The sequence below is a fragment of the Chroicocephalus ridibundus genome, chromosome 2 (genome assembly GCF_963924245.1).
Source record: "Chroicocephalus ridibundus chromosome 2, bChrRid1.1, whole genome shotgun sequence".
NCBI lineage: Eukaryota > Metazoa > Chordata > Aves > Charadriiformes > Laridae > Chroicocephalus > Chroicocephalus ridibundus.
The window spans coordinates 24,649,942-24,666,027 of record NC_086285.1 but is presented as its reverse complement, the minus strand read 5'-3'; the positions used below and the strand labels follow the sequence as shown (position 1 = coordinate 24,666,027).

General features: G+C 44.2%; 1 protein-coding gene across 1 annotated transcript in view; it reads right to left on the bottom strand.

Moving 5' to 3' along the window:
- Window positions 1–14,944, bottom strand: part of ZNF804B (zinc finger protein 804B) — a 244,555-nt gene extending 229,611 nt beyond the window's left edge. Inside the window, exon 1 of the mRNA XM_063324794.1 lies at window positions 14,306–14,944. Coding sequence (XP_063180864.1) covers window positions 14,306–14,413 — 108 coding nt within the window. The 5' untranslated portion in view covers window positions 14,414–14,944. The remainder of the gene's footprint in view (window positions 1–14,305) is intronic.
- Window positions 14,945–16,086: the final 1,142 nt, after the last annotated feature.

Genomic DNA, 16,086 nt, shown 5'->3' with positions numbered 1-16,086 from the left:
ATTCATATTTCAAAAGCACTCTGCATTTTTAATCCAGCAAAAGTTGTGACTGACTTCTGTGGAGCTTTTTCTCTGCTGGAGAGACAAAAAGTGCTTTATATGTCTCCTTTACTTAGATCTGATCTATTCCAACCAGAAATCTGCATCCTGAAAGCAAGTGGTATTGATGTTACAATGATGAGCATCTAAATTACATAGTATAACACTATCCCACACTGATTAACCCCAGAACTGTCCATCTTGAACATCTATCTGCAATGAGGATAAGGAACGGAGAAGCAAGTTCTGAGTCAAACTGCATGCTCGCAGGGAAACCCAAAAAGCGGCTCTGTAGCAAGAAAGGCGTTATGCTTACTGTATCAATACCTATGCTATAACAGCATGGTTTGTAATTAACCAGCATTGTTTGTGTTTCAGTGGTACCAAAAAGACAGTCACTGTGTAAGTCCAGCAAAAATATGCAAGGTTTCATTTTTGGAGCATAGTTGTACTTCCCTTCTAATTGAACTTCTGCAACTTAACCACAGCAGTGTCTCAACCCTGGAAGTCCTACTAACTACAATTCGCTAACTTTAGCCAGACTACTTACTAAATAAAATCTAAATAAAATCTTACTACCAGATCCACGCTGGCATAAATCAGCCTTGCAAAATTCAATCAATTAAATACATTGATTTACACAAGCTAAAATCTTGCCCTCAACATACGGTCACTGGGCACTTCTCCTCCCTGTGAATTTTAAGGATGCTTGAAGGAACTACAGAAAGCACTACAAGAAGCTCATTAGGATTCACCAATATCCTCTCACCTGCTCTTTATCTTTGAAGTTCATTGACCGAGTGGTGAAGCTGAGCTTTCTCTTATTCAGTCTGCATATGCATATCACAATTACTGGGACTCCTGTCAGGAGTTTGAGACAGATTTGTAATGGTATTTGTGAGGAAATCCAGTAGCTCCATCTGATCCACCCACCAGATTGCTGTCAGGAGATCCAGCTACTACCCTTCAATCTCCCGAGGTCCCAACATGCTCCAAGATAGAGTCTTATCTTCTCTATACCCTTAATGAAGCTGGAGCCCAGGCTGCACTGATTCTAGTAATTAAACAGAGCAGGACACAAGCTCAAGCACTAGCACACAACTGCCAACACCACTTTGTTTTTACAGTGCTTCCCAGCACAATTTTGACTTATGGCACCCACCATTCTCTCAATGCCCAATTCTACTCCGGGGAAAAACAGAAGATGGGCAACATTCCCAGTAGGTGTTTTGGAAAAGGCTACCTTGTTTCAGGGTTGGAGAAAGAGCTTCGCTGTGTAGGCAAGCACTGTGAGCATCCGCCACGTACCTGCAAGGCCCCGCTGCTCCTCCCTTCACAGGATGGACATGGCTTCACAATCCCGCTGCCAGTGCCTGTGGTCCAAAACCAACTCTGAGGGCTCCCACTATTGCCTAAACATCGATTTTATTCTACAGAGAAGTTACAATCAGCAGTAAATGCCTAGGTCTTATCAGGCCTTAACAGCTCCTTCTACAAACTGCAGCCCAAGATGGAGTGGAAAGAGTAGGAAAGCAGAGAGCAGTCCTACACCAGCTCAGACATACAGAAAGCTTATAATTTCAGGGAGAATCCATAACAGGTCCCCTGCCTGGCACTGAATGTAGTCATTCATCAGTACCTCAGAGGCCTGGGTTGAGGGAGACACACAGATAGGTAAACCATAATTTTAGAGCAATTTCTCTTTAGAGAGTACCTTTGTGTTCTTTGACAGCCTTTAAACACCATTGCTGGGCAATTCCAGATCCCAAGATACATTTAATTCCCTAATGTCCTCAAAAAACATCTGCTGCCCCATTCATTCTGGCATGTCTTTTGAGTTTGTTTCCTTCCACAGGCGGCTATGCTTTACACAAGTTTTCCTCTGTATTACCTGTTCTTATCTCAAAGAGAAAAGATGGCCTGAAACTAAAAATTCTGGGTAAATATGTTGCACAGACTTAATTGCCAACTGTGGGATGGCGGCAATGCATCCAGAACCTGAAAAAAGTTCAATACCAAGAAACAGAGAAGATCAAGGAACAGTTAGATGGAGCAAATACACCTAGAGGTAGTGCCTGGTGCTGCCCAGAAAAGAGAAACAGAAGATATCTGGTGACTACAAGAAAGTCAGAGGAGCAAAAGAGCCAAAAGTAGGTTGAGGACATAATGTTCTGAGAATTCCTGATTGCATGGAGTTACTCCAGATTTACACAACAAAGACGAGAGTTGTTTGGGCTAGATTTCAGTCGGAGTCAGGGATGGTCCATGCACGGCAGCAGAACCCAAGACGCAGCAATCCTCTGCCCCACAGAGGGGAGGGATTTCAGACCCTGTTGAAAAAAAAGAAGGGAGGCTTTTACCTTTACGGAGCAGCCCTGGTCAGTGCTGTTAAACTCTCTTGGAAGGGAAACCACGTGCTGGTAACTGTCCCTGCCCTCTGCTAGTTCCCAAACCCTCCCCAGGAAACGTTTGGGACAGTGCTACTTGGTCCCCACCACAAGCATGCTAGAAACAACGCCCACAATTTCAATAGTTCAGCTGACTAAGCTCCAGTGCCTGGCACATTCCCTGGTGTTTTTTACTAATGTATACACAGGATCTGAGCCTCAGCGCTTTGTGTAGCAAACTCTACTTTGCAATTAACCTCCCCATTCACATTTACTATTGCCCCCTTCCTTTCCTCTTTCCAGGCCCTTCTGAAAAACCAAGTCCTCTCCACATCTGGCAGCTGTAATGCCTACACGTCTTTGTTCACTGTCCTTCAGAGCAGAGGCAAGGATTCACGTTTTTATTGTTTGTTCTACTCACTGTGAAGTACAGCGTACAATTGCAGTACTAAATCACTGTACTTGAGGGCTCATTCTTAATATGCAGATCTTATCAAAATATATTAGTACCATCAAGTAGAAAATTGACACCTCTATGTTCCTTTAGATACCACATATCCTTTTTAACTCTGTAAGACGTTTGAACCCTACAATTTGTCCTACAGTATGCTGTAATCAAAAGCATCAATCTTTTTAAGACTGTCTAATGCCCAATGCCTACAGTCGCCATCCTTATTAGCCAGAGGTTAGAAGTATAAACATAGCTAAGTAAGTACATTACAACGATAGAAAAGAATAGAATTTCTTTTACAACACAAGCAGCCATACCTTCTATTGTAAGGAGACAGCTCAGAGTGCTTTATGCATTTAAAACTCTTCAGTGTAAGGTGCTACAATTACTTAATCAGTCACTATTCTTAACAGGCAATCAAGAAGCCAATTAGAATTTCTGTAACGGCTCCCAGGCAAGTGGAAGGTCAAGATCTGAACTCTACCTGAGTGGACATAGGAAGAAAGGGTGCCAGTGATTCATTGCATTCACAGTGATCTCACCTGCTAACTCTGATTATTTGCTCCAAACCCTATGGGTTTGGGATGGTTTGTGGTGTTGGTAGGTTTGGGAATATACTTTTTTTTAATTATCCAAGGTTATAATATTGCTTGGTACAATGTTAAATTGCAGTAGTAAAAATAGTTCCTAAAAATAAATATTTCAAGTACTTTTTTAATCATAATTTTATTTTTTTATTTTATTCTTCAGACAGTGATAGTGGGAGCATCAGGAAGACAATATTACTGCAATTAGACATATTTTGAAAAAAGCTTGGGATAAGCAACTGTATTTGTGTACAGGGAAAAGGTATTCAAGGTCCGTATCACTTAAGTTTACAGATGAACTCCGGATTTAAAAAGAAAAGTCTTGAAAACTGATTTTCTACTGGAATATTTCTAAGTGTACATACCTAATAAGCCTCATTTGCTATAGCTTAAAGACTGAGTCTTCAAGAACAGACAGTGGAAACAGAACATTTTTGCTGTAGATTTTAAGCACGTTTCTCTGCCTTTGGTTTTATTGACTGCGAAGATTATGCAGGCTCTGTTAAGTCATTCTGTAAACTTGTTTAAACCCCTTTCAAGGAAACACGTTTTTTAACTTCTTCCAATTTGCTGTTTATAATGATCTCTACTGATGAAAATTGTCATGTATGCGAATCAACATAAATATTTAAAGGCTAATCCCACAACCCACAGATATCAAATTCAATCATCTACAACGTCAGTGATTCTTTAAGGTGAATAAATAATATTATGAATAGATACCTAGGCTAACAGCCAGCTGTCAAAAAAAAAAAACTGAAAAAAAAACAAACCCAAGAAAAAACAAATGTATTTGTTCTATTTTTCTGTCCCCATTAGAAGTCATAACATGGCATATGGATATAACCCTCTATTTCAGCCATCACATATTCTTTATATAATAAAAAGCCCAATGCTGTAAATACTCTTCTTTTTTTAAACTTCACAGAATGAAAACTTGTTCCCCAATAATAAGAAGAGAGCTCTAAGCTCTAAACCTGTGCTGCACAGATTTATTAACCTAGCCAAAATGAAAGGCATATCTTTCTCCACCAAGTATTACATTTTCAAATAAGATATGTCCTCAAGGGAATAAATTTAGAGACCGTTTTTTGTTTATGTTGAGGGGAGGGTTAACTTCTGAGATAAATAACTACAATGCTGCGTCTGTATTTTTTGAAGTTTAAGTTCAAAAATATGCTTATTATAATGCTAAGCAATAAAACACATATATTGTACAGCACATACCCAATAAAAAACTCCTGTTCCACATGGTATACAATACACTGGTGATAAACAGGTCTTCAGCAGAAGAGATGAACAAAATATAAAACCAGCAAGTTTACATATTCAACACTTATTTCAATGTCATTTTGGGTTTATAGGACATGAATACAATGTCTGCATCAAAGAGTGTAGATCTGTGATTTTTCTGTTGATTATTAGTAACCACAAAAATGTATCACTCACTCCCAGAAACAAAACTTTTTAAAAATGCTGTTTATTTTGTTAGTAAATCACTGTCTCCAGTATTGCTCAGCCTTCCATTGCCTCTTTGCCACACTGAATAGCAAAGGATATATTTATCATTCCAATGAAAATTTGAAATCTTTGTATATAGTACCAACCAACCTTTCTTCATTTGTGTCACTAAGCTATTTTTTTCATATAGGTTTCGCTATCTTTTCTTTAAAGTGAAGTAAGTGTGTAGTGAAATGTTGAAGAAGGGAAATGCTAGTGTCCGTTCATGTAATGCATACACCATAACAACCTTGGACTTCTATCAAGGCAGAGCAGCAGTACGGCTTTATAAGGCCTGCAGTTCAGCATTCAGACAACTAGGGGAAGCTGCACATGTATTCAGTGACATTTATGGGATGTGTATTTATTATTTGGTACACACAAACTACTTGCATACGCATCGCATTGTGAGTTTTTGTCTTTGCTCTATGGGGACTACATGACTATGCTTTCTAATTCTATTTTCTAAACAAGTTCTCAACGGCTATGTGATAATTTCTGACCTGGTGCTCATCGGACCAGGCAGCCACACCCTGTGCTGAGATGATGGGTACACCTCTTGGCTGCTGTTTGGCCTGTGGCCATGCGGGTTGTGGCCATCCTGGATATTCTGTTCCTACACCATAATGCCTTACAGCACAGTGGAGCAGTCAAAGCAGCATCTGGAAGTAAGCGGTGCCTTTCCCACACAAAGGAATCCTTATCATTATCCAGTCCACTGATCGCCGCCTCAGCCAGCATTTGGACCACAATATTCACCAAGCAACCGATGCGAGGATCACTGCAGATTCTTTCCCCATCAACCTGTAATGCATCACCAGAAGCTGCTTGTAATCACAGGCAAGGGCTCAAGAACAGGCTCAAAACATCAAGATTTGAACTCGGTTTTCCAGTGTTTAGCACAGGGTGGTGGGAATATGCACCTTTTGCTCCTACTTTGACCCCCCCCCCAAAATAAAAACCCCAAAACTCAACGGTTAAAGCTTTTCACACCTCACAGAAAGTCATACTTCCACTGAAGATGTAATGATTAGCATAGAAAAATGAAGATTAGTATAGACGAATAATTTCTACAGATCACTCCTGAAACCCACAAAAAACTACTAAAATTAGAATTATAAAAATCTGAATATGGAAACTTTTCTTTGAAAATAAAAAATACATATAGCAGCTTTATAAGCATACAAGTTTGCATTTCTCGCAGACCTTCTAATCATAGTATTAGTACAGATTTCATTTGTAATTTTAACCCCAAAATCCCATCCACTGGATATTTTGCTATCAAAGGGCGCATTTTAGGAAGTTGTTTCCTTACACTTTCCCATCTAGTTTCACAAGACTTCCTAACATGTTACAGTCTAAGTTGGAAATGCAGGCTGCAGATTTACAGACGATTGCAACTGAGAACTTTCTCAACAACTTCAAATACATCTCTCCAGCTCAGACTGAGCAGAATATAGATATAATATTTCTGTTGACACAAATGCACTAAATCTGTTTTAGAATGTGTTCCAGGGAAAACATCAATTGAAAAATTGATATCAACTAGAGTTGATTAATGTATGAATTGTTTCAGAGCTTCATGCAATCTCCCAGCAATAGTTCTGTTTCTTTACTTGAACCAGCTTGCCAATTATCATTATGCGTAACTATGAAACTGGGACAAAATTTTGATGATGATGTTTACATCTTATCCAGTATGCACATAAATTTAGTCTAGTATGAAAAAAAAAAAAGGCAAAAAGCTATCATTAAAGTGTCTTACGCCTGGGAACAGAACAATACGTTCTGAGCAGTGAACAGCATTTTCAGGCATGTGTACATTCTCCGTGACAAATCTTGTTGCTCATGCGCAGTAGTTGATTGTACAAGACAAGCAGTGATATGTGCCCACATAAAATACATAAATGCAGGAGTGAACTCTAGATATCTAGCTCTAATATTACAGTAGCTGCCTCTGGTATCACCTGTGCAGATCATCATCATAAATCAAGTGATTTTAATACTGTTCATTCAGAGTTTTGAAGGTTCAAAGGCTAACAGCAGAGCTGGTTGAATCTTGAAAAAACAGTGTTTGCAACTGTTGCTGTGAATGCTAAAAAGCTCCTCTAAAGGATCTTCTTATTGCTATTCAGAAATGTTTGCATACATGGATGTCTGCATGCACATATATATGCAAAATGACTGATTTTCCCCAGTGAAGACCCGCTTGATTCCTTGGAGGGAGAAACTGGATTTTAATTGCAGCGCATGTTAATTTGAGAAATCTGGTTCCTGCAGGCCCATGTATGCATCTATACTTCTCTTTGACATTGATTTGACCCTGTAATAAACTTAATTTGACCTTTTAAAAAACTATCCTCGATCTGTGATTATTAATTATTTTTTTTTACTGTTGTGGGTGTAAAAACTTTCACGGTAAGATCCTAGATCTCAAGCTCTAAAAGAAGGGCTACAGCTTTGCTGTGTGTTGTAACAAATGTGATGCACTTTCTTACAGAGTGAAGACCTTGAGGGCATCATGGAAGATATGTCCATGTACGAAGCCAGGCTTATACAGGTGGATAGACACACAAAGCAGGAAAACTAAATCTCTCGCAGTGTACTACAGCAGTATTTTAAAATAACAGTATTTCAGCAGGCAGATAAAAACATTTTGAATTTCTATTTTTTTTCCCACAGAAAAGTCAACATTTTCCCCAAGGGAATATTTTTCCACACTCTTCCTAATACACCCTACAGATGTTCTAATACAAGTGAGAAAAATGACATTTGCAGGTAGTGATGACTTAAGCCTTCTAAAGTAATCTGTTGGGATGTAATAAAAAGATTTAACAAATGTTCTTGGTGTTAAATGCCCCCCCCCAAAAAAAAACCCCACAAAAAAACAAGAAATCCCCAAGCCTTGTAGCCAAGGGCTCTGCAGTCCATCAGGGAAACCCACACAGGAAAAAAAAAAATAAATCCATTGTGGCTGATCTTTAAAAGCTTTCTTTTCTTTCTTCATTTAGCAACCTTTTGCAGGGAGCTTTTGCAATTCCTTTTTGCGGGGAGTAAGTAGATTCTGATGATGAGATTCTTTTGACCACAGTTTTTATGCAAGGCAACTCATCTCAAATGAAAGTATTTGCATAAACAAAGTTACTCACTTTGTTTAGTCGTGAAGTGGTCAAAACAAAACGTTCATTGAGCCAGAGGAAGGAGCTGGAGCATCCTCCCCAGCGCAGGCAGGCAAGAGCTTACCATGGACGGCACGTGTGGGCAGGAGTCCAGCGAGCGGGGCAGGAACGGGCGGAGGAGCAGCCTTTCATGCTCAGAGCCTGGTTAGGAGCTCAGCCCCACTCTCTGAGGCAGCACCTGTTTCACAAACACTAGGTCTCTACATCCATTTTCAAACTGTTACACAGCATACAATAAAAAAAAAAAAATACAACCTAAACTGCTACGCTCTGGGTGAGTAAAACACATATGAACTGAAAGTGAGAATGTAAATGGATGTAACAGCAATAAGTCTGGAAGTAAGGGACAAACAAGCACTGCCATATGCAAAATAAGAGAGAAATCGATCTGGTTTTAAGAACTCAATTGAGGGACCAATAAAAATATTAGAATGCTGGAAAGGCACTGTCAAACATAAAGCACCTGTTTAACATTACTGCTAATTGTGGGCGAAGGAAATGGCCTCAGCAGAAATTGGTTGAAGATGATTAAATTTAATTGCAATGCTATATACAAAGTGCTACCCACTGACTGAATTAGAAACAAAATATGCTCAAAAGCTATACATTACACAAAACCAGGTTTAATACAAGGCATGAGCAGCAATGCGACACGTGGCTAAAAACACGTTCGTATTTTATGAAAGGCCTTCCCGTCTCTCCTGCGTTGCAGAAATGCACAGAAAGCACAGGAAGAGGAACCACAAAATCGGGAAATAAGGTCACCACTGGGTCGAGTGTGGGCTGCAGGAATGCTCATATTCTTCAGCACGGTGGAGGCATCAGGCTTGGCAGGCAACACACTCAGCCCGCTCTGAGACATGAAGTGCCCAGAAGCAATGAGAGCAGAACTGGTTAATCAGGAGTGCCACCCCTTACTTTGCGTGCGGCAGGTACCGTGGTGAGCCAGCTCCAGGCTGTCGGCAGCCGCGCAGGATTCCCCCTGGCAGGTGGCCATTTCTGCTGGAGGCAGTTGCCAGAGACTTTTGGCACAGAAGACTGCAAGTACCACTTTCCATTTTCTTTCCTACTCTCCCCTCTTTCTCTTTCTACATTATTTTGTTAGTACAGTTGGGGAGGTTTTCCCCGCTCTCCTTTCACAGCAACTACCCAAACCAGATTATTTATTGCAGCTGCTGGTTCGTTATTGGACCTTTTATACTATATTTCTTAATCGAAATTTTACTTCCCATGCATTTTCTTTGGTAATGCCAAGAGCATACCCTTCCTCTCCACTTTCAGTGCTGTTGAGGGTACAGCCACAGTGCTGAGGGGCGACTTGCTGATATTTGGTCTTCCAGCTAATCACCCAGATATACAGCGGATCCTCCTTTCAACCTGCTGCCACCTAGGCCACATTTCACATGGTACACATTCACCATGTCTAGCCTTTAAATTGCTTTCTGACAACTGGGGTTGGCACACATCTCTCCTCTCTGGTGGCAAACACAGAACTGGCATTCTTTGTGGCAGACTCGCTTGTGCCAGCATTTCCCCATTAAGCTCCGGCAGACGGAGAGAGCTGCTCGTGCCACAGCCTTCCTCTTCTCTATTTATGGTCCCTCATTCCTCAAACAGGCCTCAATTTTTTAAGAAGTTTTCAAGTGCCCAGTGTTATTATCTGCCACAGAGAGTAACAAGGTGCTACTCGGTCCTGGTCACACTTGTTTTAGTGCTGGAACAGCACGCTCATGGCTCAGTCTCAACTAAACAGTCATTATTTCCAAGTGCCTGCAATATACTTATTTAAAACTACGGGGGCCTCTGGACATGGGGTGAGAGCTGTGCTTTTTAAAAGGTAGCTCTGCGTAACAGAGCAGCATTTCCCACCCCCCCACACCCCAAAGAAATTAGGCAAGCACTGAGTACAACAGAGCAGCTGCTTGACAGCCTTATTAGAAAACAGCTTAGAGAAATATGTGAAAAATACTGTATTCAGCTGAAGCTGCAGGGAACAACGGAAGAAAAATAATTAGCCAAGTCAGAAATCGGCTAAGGCATTGGGTCTTCTGAGTCTTCTATTTCCTTCAAAATACAAAGGGATCTTTAAATAACAAGTAGTAAACGAGACTTTGTTTATATCTCACCTTAAAAAGCCACAAGCAGAACATTGCACCCTAATAACATCCTTGGCTCAGGAATGATTCAGAAGCAAGGGGGCCATCTGCTGAATTCCCAGTACCATTTTCTGCTGTGTGCTGGAAGATTTTCTTTGAAAGTTTCACAGCCGAGTCCTTTTTGGTGCCAGCTTTGCTAGGCCTGGGTGGTGTGGCAGCAAAGCCCTGAGCAGGTTTGGCTGCCGGTGAATATTACAGCGTATCTATCATGACTGCAAAAACTAAAACCAGTACACCGATCAATCTAATCTGTTCAGGGCTCCAAAGTCCCATACACAGTATTATTAGTCTGAAGTATATGCAATATCTCTGTATTATAATGCATTTCACTAAATAGAAATTTCCAGAGATGGAAAACTTGTTCATAATATGTTAATGAACATAACTTTCCATATAAAATAAAAAAAGCTTAAAGCACAGAATCAGTCTCTAAAATAAGCAGCTTCCTTCTCCAGCTTGCTGTCCTTTATCCTCAGTAATGTTGGTACCACGCTCAAACTCAGCATTTCCCTCCCCGTTCAAGTCTATCACAACACCATTGATACATGATTCACTGGCGACTCCTTCTAACTCTGCTCTTTCTGAATTCACTACCACCAACTTCAGATCCCAGCTTCAGAGCATTCAGAGCTAGTTCCTCTTCCAACGCATGAAAGCGGGCGAAAGAAAGGTAGAATTTTACAAAGAGTTTAAGACAACGCCGCCACACATTCACATGCACAAATGAAGTGCATTATCTTTGTAGTCCTCCATATCTTGTTCTGCACAAATGAAGTGCATTATCTTTGAAGTCCTCCATATCTTGTTCTTCTTAGTACTGCTGCAGCTAAAGGTCTCTCTGCATACCAGGAAGAAGGACCAGAATTGCTTCTGACACAATAATAGCAAAGTACACTAAATAAATACTACGGAAACATCCAGACTGAAAAATCCTTGTTCATATAGCCATGAAATTTGATAAAGGTATTTAAAATATTCACCACTGTTCTCATTTCTTAAAGCATAGCCTTAAGTCTACTGACATTTCATGGTCTGTTAATACAGAACACTTTAAATATAGAAAGGTACATGTTATCCATTAAAGACGATGTAGACTCATGCATAAGATAGCTCATAGTGTACAAATATAAGATTGTTTAACGGTACAAACTATAAAATCGAATCTTCAAGGCTGCTTCCAAGTTCAGCATTTTAAAAATGACTGCAAGACATAACCTGTATCTTTCAAAGTTATAATCAAGAGGTATTAAGTGCACAGCACAGGGAATACAAATAAATGCCACTTGCTTAAGACTTCCTTCTTAAGTATAAGAAGTGGCCCCAAGTTTAACTCACAGTTTACTGAAAATATGAATAGTTGGAGGGTTTGTTTGCATTGTGTGTGGATATTCCATGCTTAAAACAGTTTTACTACCTCAGTCAGGACTAAATCTCAATATGCATGACGCCCGCATCCGTAATGCAAAAATGTATCCAGGTGTTGCTGTTTGCTGTTCGCTGTTCCTAACTTCATATACACTGATGAGCAAGAAGGATACGTCTGGAAAGTTATAAGTTTGTAGATGCAAGCAGATTACTCTAGAGAATCACTGCTTTCAGTATTTAATAGCACACTATTACCTACTTTGCCAACTAAGTGTCCCTTATTTTTCTCCTAAAACAGGACTCCCATATGAAAATATGAAAACAGCACACATAAAAGCAGTAGTAAATGCTAAATATCAAACACATAAAAATAAGAGAGTTGTAGGTCTACAATTACCTAGCATTAATAAAACATAAATTCATCATGTACCTTTATTCCCATGAGCTGCCCGCCGCTCCCTCTACACAGGGTTTATCCTACTACCTCAAAAGCCTAACTAGCTTCAAAGACCGGCCACTAAATAAAGCAAAAGAAAAGAAAAACAAAAGAAATGTGTGTAGAGAAGTGGAATTTTTCCCTCAAGAATTCAGAATGAAAGCTAAGGTCTGCTAAAATTCGGTCCTTTCTGTAGAAATGTTCACAAATTGTGTAAAACATCTCAACTCCTGGTCATGTGAATCTCAAAAACAAGACGTTCTATCTTAGTGAAAAGCAATACAAAGGGCTCTTACTCCTTATTTCAAACTCTGGAAAGCTCACATGAAAAAATGTTTCTATACAGTGAAAGAGACCTGAGGTTATTTTCAACTTTGTAATTTTTTTTCCCTTTTCCACTAAACCATAGATAGTTGGCTTCAGACTAAGATGCTTCAATTTAAAGCAAAATCCTTTTTATATTATTATTAAATAGAATACATCTATAAGCAATAAGAAAAATCAAAACAACTATTTGATGGTCTTTTTCTCTGAAATTTGCATTTAAACAACTATTACTCCCAGCTGGTAGCAGAACTACGTTAAAAATTATGAATTGTTAACGGAGTCAGACAATTACATTTATTTCATCCAGTATTTAGACTGAGAGGATTGGTGCATATATTCACTAGGTAGCTAGAAAGAAAGAGAAAGAAGCTGGAAAGTGAAGGACTTAGAACATAACACTATTTGGAGAGGAATATCTTCTGATACTCCTCGACTTGAACATCAGCTGTTAAAGTTCTACTGAATACAAAATATTTACAATGAAGCTTCTTCCCACTTTAGATCTTGGAGGTCTTTTCCTTTCTACCTCTATATTTTTGTACAGAAATCTCAGTTAACGTCTCCAGCATTTCGGGAGGTTCCACACACAAGGATGGATCAGCTCCACGGGTCAGAGCACACAAACACAGCTCAGCGAACACCTGATTGATGATACCTACAGCGCAGTTGTATTATAGTGCACACGAAAGATAGAGCAGTACAAGGGAAGGACCTGTAGGTGCTGTATCAGAGTGCTGGCATACAACACAGAGGGTATTTTGGAAGTATAATGAAACATTTATCACTTTCCTCATCGAAAGTCAAGAACTAAAAGCAGAGATTTTGTCATCACAAGCAGTTTCCAAAAAGCATTTGGGGTGCAGGTGTGTTACGAGGCACAACCTGGCACTGCCGAAGCCGGAGGGGGTCCCACCAGTGGGATCAAGGGGTCCCCGGTACCTCCGCAAGTCTGTTACCGGGGGGTGGCAGGTCAGTATCCCTCAGCATTTCACATATTGAGATCCGTCACCTTGACAGGGAAAGTTCAGTGGCGGCTACGGATGCGTTTACGATCCCCTACCACCATGGCCAGGCGGAGGAGACGCTGCCCCGCCCCGGCGCTGCCCCGGGCACCCCGCTGCCCCCCGCGCAGGCGGCGGCAGGGGCACGGCGGCCACAACCCGCAGCCCGGCTGACCCACTCGCCCCTACAAAACGCCTTTAGCCACTCACAGAGACCGTCTACGGTAGCCCGACGGGTCTCCGGTCCCCGCAGGACCTCCCCAAACTTCACCCGTGTTCCGCCTAGGTGTCCGTCTCGACAGGTAGTTCACAACACCCCGCAAGCCAAACGCCCAAGTTCCTTATTTTTTTTTGCAGCCGAAAACAGAAGGTGGATCGCTCCCCCTCCTCCGCAGCCTCAAAACCTTGGACAAGGGACTAAACCGCGACACCTGGAGCCGACACCGACACCGCGCCTTCCCCTCTAGCAGCCTCCAACTTTCCGGAAATTCGCCTTTCCGTCGGCATGAGCCCCAGGCGCGGTCCACGCAGAAACGCAACTAAAGGGCAACCCCACGGAGAGCCAGCACCCCCTCCCCAGCCCCGTCCCTCCGGCCCCACGCAAGCGGCCGCCGGGCGGAGAAACTTTTCCGAGCCGCCCGGCGAGGCAGCGCCCACGCCGGCCGCCCCGCGGCGTGGGGACCGAGCCGGCGCCCACGCACCCTGAGCCCGGCGGGACAACACCGTGTCCGTCCGTCCCCCGCTCCCCACCCGCGGGCCGCACCGCGCCGGCCGCCCCGCTGCGTGGGCACCCACGGCCCCGCGCGTACCCACCCGCCGGCCCCGCTCCTACCGTGCGGGGGGCAAGTGAGGGAGGGGGCGAGGAGGTGGCAGTTACCGGCGAGCGAGAGCCCTTCTTGCAGAGCGGTCCCCTGAAGACGCCTTTGATGCCGCGGTAGTGCCCGTTGCTGAGGTGCCGGGAGCTGATGACCAGGTAGCACGCCATGCGGACCCCCCGGGCGGGCGAGCGCCCCGGCCCCGCGGGCGACGGGGGGGAAGGCAGGCCGGCTCCTCCTCGGCGGCGGCGGTGCTAACCCCCGCCGGAGCAGAAGCCCGCATGAAGGAGCGGGCGGAACCGCAGCAGCGATCTCCCCCCCTCCCGTCTCATCCAGCGCCCGGGTGAGCGCTGCCAGCAGCAGGATGCACTGAAGGCGGCAGCAGCGGCGGCAGCCAGAGCAGAGCTGAGGGAGCGCGGAGGCCAGTCCGCATGCTGCTCCGCGGGTGGGAGACGGGCCCGGGGTGAAGAAGAAGAAGAAGGGCAGAGCGCAACTTGCACAGTCCGCCGCTGCCACGGCCCCTTCCCTCCCTCTTCCTCCTCCTCTTTCTCAGACCAGGCCACCGGCAGCCGACATCCGCCGGGGAGTTTCTCCGCGGCAGCTCCAGCGGCGGCTGCTCCCCATGGCCCTTCCCTCCGCCGGGCTGGGTGGTTGGATGCAGCCGGCCACCGCGGAGAGCCCTCGCAGCTCCGGTCCTCCCCTGCCGCCGCTGCAGTCGGCGCCGCGCCTCGCCTCGCCTCACCTCCGCCGGCGGGAGGGGGGTGGGGGGCGGTGCGTGGTGCAGGAGGGGGGCGGAGGAGGGGTAGGGAGGGCCGGAGCGGGGCGGCAGCCGGCCGGGGGGGCGGCGGCTGGGAGGAGGTTGCCCCTCGCCGCTCCGAGGAGGGGAGCGGGTGGCGGCCGGAGCGGGCCGGGGAAGGAGGGAAGGAGACGGGGTGTGCTGGCCGCCCTCCTCCTCCTCTTCGCCCAACTTTCCCGCCTTCGATGGCGGGGAGGTAACATCGAAGGGACGCCAGCCTCTGGATGCGCTTCCACCTCTCCCCGCATCCCCTCCCCTCCGCTGTCCCCCCGGCGCGGGGTGCGGCCCTTCCCCGCCCTCGGGGGTGCGGAGCGGGGCGGGGAACCCCCTCCCGCGGCCGTGGCGGAGATGTGAGCGGGCACCGTCCCCCCGCAGCCGGCCGCGCAGCTGGAGCAGCGGGAAAAATCGCCGCTCCCGTTCCGCTCCTGGCTGGAAGCGCAAATTCGCCCGGGACCGCGGCGAGGGCTGCGCGCAGCTCGGGCACCCCCCAGTTTATGACCGGGTTTGTCCCGCTCGTCCCCCCCTGAAAGGTCGTGAATTTAAGGGTGTGGTGTCGTTTACGACCAAGCTGATTTACATAGAATCGCAGGTATGAAATTCTTTCACCGCCGAAAAACTAGAACAGGTTGTTCCTTTCCCCTTCTTGCAAGAGACAGGCGCGATGTCGCTCGGCCCCGGCTGTGCACACTCAGCTGCTTTTCATCAGGTCACAAGTATTGTCTCTGCTCTGTTACTCACTAGGTAGATAAAAATAAATCAATAAATCACACGGCCCTAGTAGTCACCTGCAGACCTTTCGTTTCTTCTAAGTAGATTACTTTAAACTGTAGATAAGAATTACTTCAAATTTTTCATTTAATCCTGTAAAATCCTATGTTTTCAGATATTTAGTGAATGAAACTGACAAGCCACACTTACTCTGATTTTAGCCTCTCAAGAGCTATCTTTCTATGAACCTAACATAAATTAAAAAGAAAATCTCACACAAGCCACTGAACTGGATAGATAAAAAGGTCATGATAAACCAAATGTAATTTTTTTGGCTGT